Source organism: Pecten maximus, chromosome 14, assembly GCF_902652985.1.
Source record: "Pecten maximus chromosome 14, xPecMax1.1, whole genome shotgun sequence".
Lineage (NCBI taxonomy): Eukaryota > Metazoa > Mollusca > Bivalvia > Pectinida > Pectinidae > Pecten > Pecten maximus.
In genome coordinates, this window is record NC_047028.1 from 19396789 (window position 1) to 19404886 (window position 8098).

Sequence of the window (8098 nt, forward strand, 5' to 3'; positions counted from 1 at the left end):
TCAGATTACTTGAAAAATTCCTTTGTTGACATAAAATGATATTAATCCTTTGATCACGATAGCATCAGTACAGTAAGAATGAGAATCAGTGATATCTTTTATGAGCATTTTCCTTTTCTATAGCTCAAATATATGTTATAACAGGAAAGAGACGAGGAGGATATTTTTTATTACATTGTATGTCATGAGAGACGGGGTTAATCCATGCTGCAACATTAAATGATCTATGACGTCGAAAGTAATAATTATCTCTGATATTGATACAATGTTATGATAAGTAATGAATAAGGGCAATTTGTATTATGTATATTATAAAAAAAGGTTTTGTTGTATGCGTCTTCTTTCACTAAGCGGTGTGACATGTTCAACTCTCTAAATGTTATAGTATAAATAGTTCTTTGTCTTAAACCAGTTATAATACGTATAACGATAAGTTGGATTTACTTCAAAAAGTAACATTCTGCCTTAGTACAGTTCGGGCATACGATACCCACATACCAATAGTTCTTCGCGTTCTTTGACATTTGTTTATCAATCATTGTGTCGTTAATCAGCTGATCTCATTTATACCCAATAATAAAGCCGAAGTGCAACGTCGGGTCAATATGACATACCTCTGTCCAATATCTGGGTCAATACAATTATAGCTGCTGTGGAAATATACGTATGTCCGAAACAAAAAATGAAAGTAGAAAGTAGATAAAAAAAGATAGAGACGCATGTTATCAGTATCATCTAGTATATATGTAATGTCACGTTGATAACGAAGTATTATAATAATGCAAACTATTTATTTAAAAGTTACGTCACAATACTGGTATATCACTTTGATGATAAACAAAAAAACAAAACATTACCTTACTATCTTTTTTCACGATAAATAATAACCTCTGGAACTGGAATCTCAGGTGAGGCAATTTACAATGCTTATTTCATCCCAAACGTTGCGTAAACAACATTAAATGTTACCCTCTAAATTCAATGCCTTGTGCTTGATTTGCTTATCACGTTACATTTTGTTTTAAAACAAAACGAAAATAAGTGATCAAATAGAATTAGTTATAGCACCAAAACAGGGTCACCATCTGTCCAATCACTTGGGTTCCGCTTCGTACCATAGTTAGACCCGTCGCGTGTTTCTATCGTACAAGATATTCTTACAAGATTTTGAAATTTTAGTACAATACAGTTGATTCGTGTAGTTTTAATTGGATGTAAAACTGGGTAGCTGGGTGGCATACTGGTAACACTATTGCCTTTCACCTAGGCGGCCGGGGTTCAAACCCCGATCGGACGTGAAAAAGTAAGGGGTCGCCTGACCGACCACATGGGTGTTCCCCGAGTGCTCTTTGTTTCCTCCCACAGTAAGATCCCTCGCACGCTTAGTTTCGGGCCAGGAAGAGTGATACCCTCTAAGTTTCAAACTTGTTTCGTAATTGTTATAAAACGTGATAATAACGTGTAATGAAACGATTTAGTAAAAAATAACCATTGTTGGATATTAGACAGTTTTAATAGAAAACGAACACGTACTCTGAAATTATTTAACTAACTACCGGTAAATCAATGAAAACATTGAAATGATAATTATTGTGTATGTACGATTTTGACAAGTAACATGGGTATGATGGTGACGCTCATATTCTGCGGGGAACTTCCTCCTTTTTGCTTCTTTCTAAAAGGCAGACGAATTCAAACTCAAAAGTTTTATTTCAGTCTTTGGGTCGAAAACTTTATTGAAGGATGAATGAATGTAGTAAACGGGAATTGTCTGAACGCCGATTGACTGGTAGCTCTAATGACTGTAGCGTTAGTTAAGAGTACTGAGGTCCCAGCCTCAAGTCTTGGTCTGGTCAGTTTTCCTCTCGTGTTACAAAGTATTCAAATAACGTTTCTGTTTAAATTCAACGCTTAAACATTGATACTAAATCATGGTTCATTTACTTCGAATTGTTGTTCAAAATGTATTCCTTTTACAGGAATTGAAATGTCAGAGATCTGTGGATACTGCGGATTGCCTTGAATCTAAAACGGTGTTCAGGATGCAAAAAGGTTTACTACTGCTCTAGAGAGTGTCAACGAGAAGACTGGAAAGGTCAGCACAAAGCCAAATGCAAAGAAGTCCAGAATCGTGTACACAAGGAAAACGCCGACTTACTGATGCAAAGCAACAGTCAACAATGAGGAAATCCGAAGGACACCGAACTGAAAAACCTGATCAAAAAGGTGATCAACTCCAAGTTGACGACAAAAAATCCGGAACCTGGACACACGGGAAGTGTATTGAATGTGGAAAGAATGTTTATTTTACGCAGAAATGCAGTCGTTGTATGAAAATGAATTTCTGTTCCAGTAAATGTCTACGTCAGAATTGGAGAGGACATAAGCCGTATTGTGCTGCTGTCAAGGAGGAAGATTCCAAAATCAATACAACAGATGGACTACAACCACAGGGAGCCTTTGTATCAGGGGCTACAATAGATGAAGTACGACCACAGGAAGCCTTTGTATCGGGGACCACAACAGAAGATGTAGTACGACCACAGGAAGCCTTTGTATCGGGGACCACAACAGATGAAGTACGACCACAGGAAGCCTATGTATCGGGGACTACAACAGATGAAGTACGACCACAGGAAGCCTTTGTATCGGGGACTACAACAGATGAGGTACGACCACAGGAAGCCTTTGTATCGGGGACTACAACAGATGTAGTACGACCACAGGAAGCCTTTGTATCGGGGACTACAACAGATGATGTAGTACGACCACAGGAAGCCTTTGTATCGGGGACCACAACAGATGAAGTACGACCACAGGAAGCCTTTGTATCGAGGACTACAACAGATGAAGTACGACCACAGGAAGCCTTTGTATCGGGGACTACAACAGATGCAGTACGACCACAGGAAGCCTTTGTATCGGGGACCGCAACAGATGATGTAGTACGACCACAGGAAGCCTTTGTATCGGGGACTACAACAGATGAAGTACGACCACAGGAAGCCTTTGTATCGGGGACCACAACAGATGAAGTACGACCACAGGAAGCCTTTGTATCGGGGACTACAACAGATGAAGTACGACCACAGGGAGCCTTTGTATCGGGGACTACAACAGAGGAAGTACGACCACAGGGAGCCTTTGTATCTGGGACCAGCAGACAAATCGGGTTTCAAAAGGCAAAGAAACAAAGTCGGGGTACTTTTGTTAATTCCACTCTGATACAATACATTCCACAGATCCGGCGCAATCTTTGCGGAATTCGAGAAACGTGTGCATCAACATATTTTGTTGGTATTATATCACGAATCAATGAAGATTGCACAAAGTGCATTAACTTGCAGGTAACTGATCAATGGATTTTTTTTTATCTCAAAAATTATTTACCATAACTATGATTATACACTTAATGGGTTTCTGTTTTATAACGTTAAAAAAGGCATAATTATTTAAAATCGACTACAGGTAATTGATATACATGTAAATGGTAAAGTAAGAGATTCTGATAAATTACTAAAATTCAGATTAATGATTATGAGGTAAATGAAAATAAACTTAAGAAATATCTAGGCATCGAATTTATTTATTGTTATAATTATTAATATTTACTATTTTGTTTATTCATTAATCATTTCTTTTATTATAATAAATGCTTGTTAAAGATAAATATAAGACACACAACATTTTTACAGGATGAAATTGGAAACGAAGTACAAGTGATGTTTGTTCTTGAGAGAGATGGCGGCAAGTTTCACTTCTGTTGGGATGACGTAGTTCCGGGTCGTTATCTGTGTATAAAAGATCCATTCATCGACTACTCTGAAAGGCTGATGCTGGTAAATCAGGCTTCAAATGTTCGTATTTTGAGTGTTAAGCTGGATACTACAGGTAGATGCAATTAACTGGAAGGACCAGCATGCATCTATTTTAAATGATTCATGGATGGATAACTCAAAACTTTGTTACCGAATTTACAAAACGTCAAAAATGAAAGACAAAGCAAAAACGTTTTGATCATTTTCTTATCAAATATTTTATTCGACTCTTTAACATGATGTCACGCATGTACGGAGACGAGTTTCACAACATAGGCTAGGCGCACTGAAGTGCGACCATACAGACAAACAGAATTGGCGTGAAGAGAGAAAACCTGGAAGCTGTAGAGAATGACGCTATAAGGATTCAGACAATTTAAATATTTTTTTTTCTTATTATCATAGTTCAACAAAAAAGTGCATGTATATATATATGTAGGAGTATAATAAAACATGTTTAAACCAAGAGGTCTGGCTATATAATTATGTGGTATTTTTATGTTTGCATCAAGTCACGTGTTGTGGTGGTCTATACTTTAATCAGTGGTATAACGACGCCTATGAAAGCATAACATTTCGTATTACAACAAAACGATAATCATATAAGTACAATTTATACAAGTCTTTAATTCATCGGATACAAATATGACCGCAGCAGCAGAAAGACATTTATTGGATACCATTGACAGTTGTTGGCGAGATAAGATTAATATTGGATACATGTATTATAATTACCCGAGTGTACACCGGAGATAATTTTTAAAGAACAATGTACATGATTGGCCCTTATAAAACTCAACCTTGTTGTCCTCATATCGCCCTATGGTACTCTGTATATTGAGACATGGAGAATATTCGAAAATATTGGAGACTACAAATAAAGTATTTAATCTATATATAAACAATGCTGTTTCGAAACACTTTTCTGTCCAATCCAGTAAAATCCATAATAATTCACGATCTGTATTGGATATGACGTCGATTAATGGTATTAACATACATAAAAAGAAAATAAGACAACTGTCTCATGGACTAATGTCGCACGGAAGTAAATTCGTCATCATTGGAATATAACGTTTGCTGGCTATTGAGCCACAAGGAAAGCTATCAGAATGTATGATACAAATCGAGTATCCCGAATTCCACGCTATGACAAGGAGGCAAAGATACACAAATCAACAAGATGCCAAAGGACACGAGGCTCTGTACCGGAAGAAAGTTTTCTACAATATATTCTGATTGTTTTTCCCACCAATTTTGCTCTCTACGTTTTCTTATCATCATTTTGATATGTTTTACAAACTCGCAATTTTGTAGACCTGTACCTATTACTGAACGTGATGACATGCTATCTATAGACTGCTTCGAATTCCCTTGCTACGATGTAATTCACGAATGAGCATATAGTGATTTTAATAGAGATAAATCTATAGATGTATGAATTTAGCAGCAAATGTTCACAATACTTAAATGATACGATTTATATCTCCTCATTTACTATCTGAATTCAGCGGCCATAGATTTTTAGCAGGTGCTTGTTGCTTTGATTGACGATGTGTTATCTGTAGTCTGTTTCTATATAAACTTCTTGCTTTTATTACGATTTTATGATAATAATAGTAGACATTATCCTGAAAAGGGTCTGCTCTATTTCTAAATGTACTGATACACAGTTTTATGTAGCTACGAAGGACGCGGTGCAAAATTATGCTTAAATGATACGAGCTTTAAATGAGAGGCTGCCGGAATAACCTCCTTATTATATTAGCTGCAGGTAACTATCATTTATATAGCAGTTTTTCATACACAATGCATTCCCCAAAGCTTGATCTGCACTAGGTGCTACAACTCGACAAATGCATTGTGTAACGCATTATAGTTTTGCTGGGAATGTTGCAAAAAAAAACAAAAAAAACAAAAAAAACTAGTTTCGATACCTTGTATTGATATAGGCCCTCGGCTATGGCCGAGAGCCGAAACATACAATGGACTGGGTACCTGTTAATTCCTGTAAGAACTCTGTCTGAATCAGAGATTTATAACGTGATCAATCTCTGAATCAGATACATTTCCTTCTGAAATTAGGTGCATTGCTGTGATCCCATGTGAAAGTCTACTGCACATGTATTTAAGCATTGTAAATGCTAAAACTGTAAATGGCAGTATACAGTCGATATGAATACAATTTGGGTGACAGATAAATATAATATGGCCCGTTATGAATATTCATCTGTACCCAAATTGTATTAATATCGACCGTAAACTACCATTTGGTAACAGTTTAATGCCTATATTTACATTCATAAAGATTTTTTTTTTATTTACTGTTAGTTATAACGCGTTTACCTTATCGCTGACGTCATCAGGTTCAAATAATGGAACAGCCGAAATTTCCAGAAGCAATAATATAATCCCCCATGTTGTTATTAATAGCAAACACATAAAATGATTTTTGCAAAAATTTGGATATCGTCAAATATTTCACAATTGCATAATTTCTTATTTTTTAAAATCAAAGCCGCTTTACGGGTATTGCACAGGACAGACTCGAATCCTCGGAGACACTTAATTTTTTTTTCTTCTATTGACTGGATTTATGTTAATTTCAGAAGAATATCAGCTGTTCAATTTTAAATGAAAATTGGCTTGACTGTAGGTAAAATGATTCCATAATTATTTCGTTCGAAACAGATTCCCGTCTAACCGGTCACATCAGTGTCACTAACTTAGCAGACGATGTTCAGCTTCACAGGGGCTCGATTTAAAGGTAAGCCTTTGATATCAGTAAATAACCACCAAACTAAAATCCAGTATACATACACAATCGGAAACATACCGATACTCTCGATTTTTTACAAGATTTTTTGTTATTAAAACTGGACTTTTAATGCTGTCGTGTCTTGCATTTCTGAAAATTCGGAAACGAGCCCCTGTTAGTGTGACGACTATTTGATAATTTCGTAAAGATCAAGAATGGCGCTTATACTAAGTTTGTGTTGACTCCATTTTTTTAACCATAAAATATTACTCTCATCACCTGGGATTTTGCTTTATTTTTTGTGGTGGCTTATGTAAATAAATGCTAGCACTCGAAAGCTCTCTAGGCCGAACGTACCTGGCGGCGATTGTTTTAAGGTGCAACACATAGAGCTGTACTGTCTTCCTATACTGACCAAATGACTGTAAATTTTGGTATACAGTCTCATGAATACAATTTGGATTACTAACAACATACAGACAGATGTAACACAGAATGTAAATACACTGTATATTGTTATATAATTGGTAATAATAGACGTTTACAAGAAAAACGTAGACGGTATTGTTAAATATCTTAATTAAGCGGTGCATATATATACATGTACATTGTATATACATATACATAAGCTACATGTACCTGTTGTTGTGCTTGATTACATGTTATCTTAACTCTGTTCGATTTTAATTGTCTTACATTTTCACTTGGTAACCACGGTATTCCAATAATACATTAATTTATAACATCGTCTGGACAGCGAAGAGTCTAATACAACTAAATTATACCGGAAGCACTAGACGGCGCTGCTGGGGAAGTCGGATTTTTATCATAATGATTTGATATACATGTATATAATTTTGTATTGCATTTTTTTTGCAAAAAAAAAAATAATAATAATTAAAAAAAAGATATGAAAAAAAAAATAAAAAATAGCGATGAAACTGGACGTTGGAGTCTCGGGATGTCACACAGGCTCTAATAGTGCCCTGACGATATCCTTCACTCTCCTAAATAAAATTCAATTAGAATATCAATATTTACAAAATTATGCTCCGGGTCAATCCGACTGATGTTCAAGAATTCCGAAGGAATCAGCCGCAGCCGCATTCATGATGTCAATATTTGTTACATGTGATAAAATTCCCATTTAGCGTCTGATTGGACAAAACCTTTTTATTCTTATATTCAGTTTTGTCTGAAATGTGTACCTCTATTTTTTTTAAGTAATGCTACTCTTTTACATTATTAATTGATGTATCTTTTAATTCATTTTTCAAGCACTGGTGATTCTAGACAATCAGTTATGTTTACATTGATTCATTGTATTCATGCGCAGCCCTAATTAGGCCTACCATGCGTAAACATCCATAATTACCTACGTTGAGTTTGGTTAGCTTCATCTAGAGGCAATACAACGCAAGTGTAAATAGGATAAAACAACACTAAGTCTTGTACTGTGACTGGAAACAAGCAAGTTGAACTTCTTGCTATGTTATCATCTTCCATGTCTTGGTGATTGACA

At 35.8% G+C, this 8098-nt stretch overlaps 1 protein-coding gene across 1 annotated transcript; it reads left to right on the forward strand.

The window, feature by feature from the left end:
* Positions 1–2129: 2129 nt before the first annotated feature.
* On the forward strand, positions 2130–4340 carry LOC117342630. The gene is made up of 2 exons (XM_033904829.1): positions 2130–3347; positions 3696–4340. Exons 1-2 carry the CDS (start codon positions 2181–2183, stop codon positions 3903–3905), a joined length of 1377 nt encoding a protein of 458 aa, XP_033760720.1. The 5' UTR covers positions 2130–2180; the 3' UTR covers positions 3906–4340.
* Positions 4341–8098: the final 3758 nt, after the last annotated feature.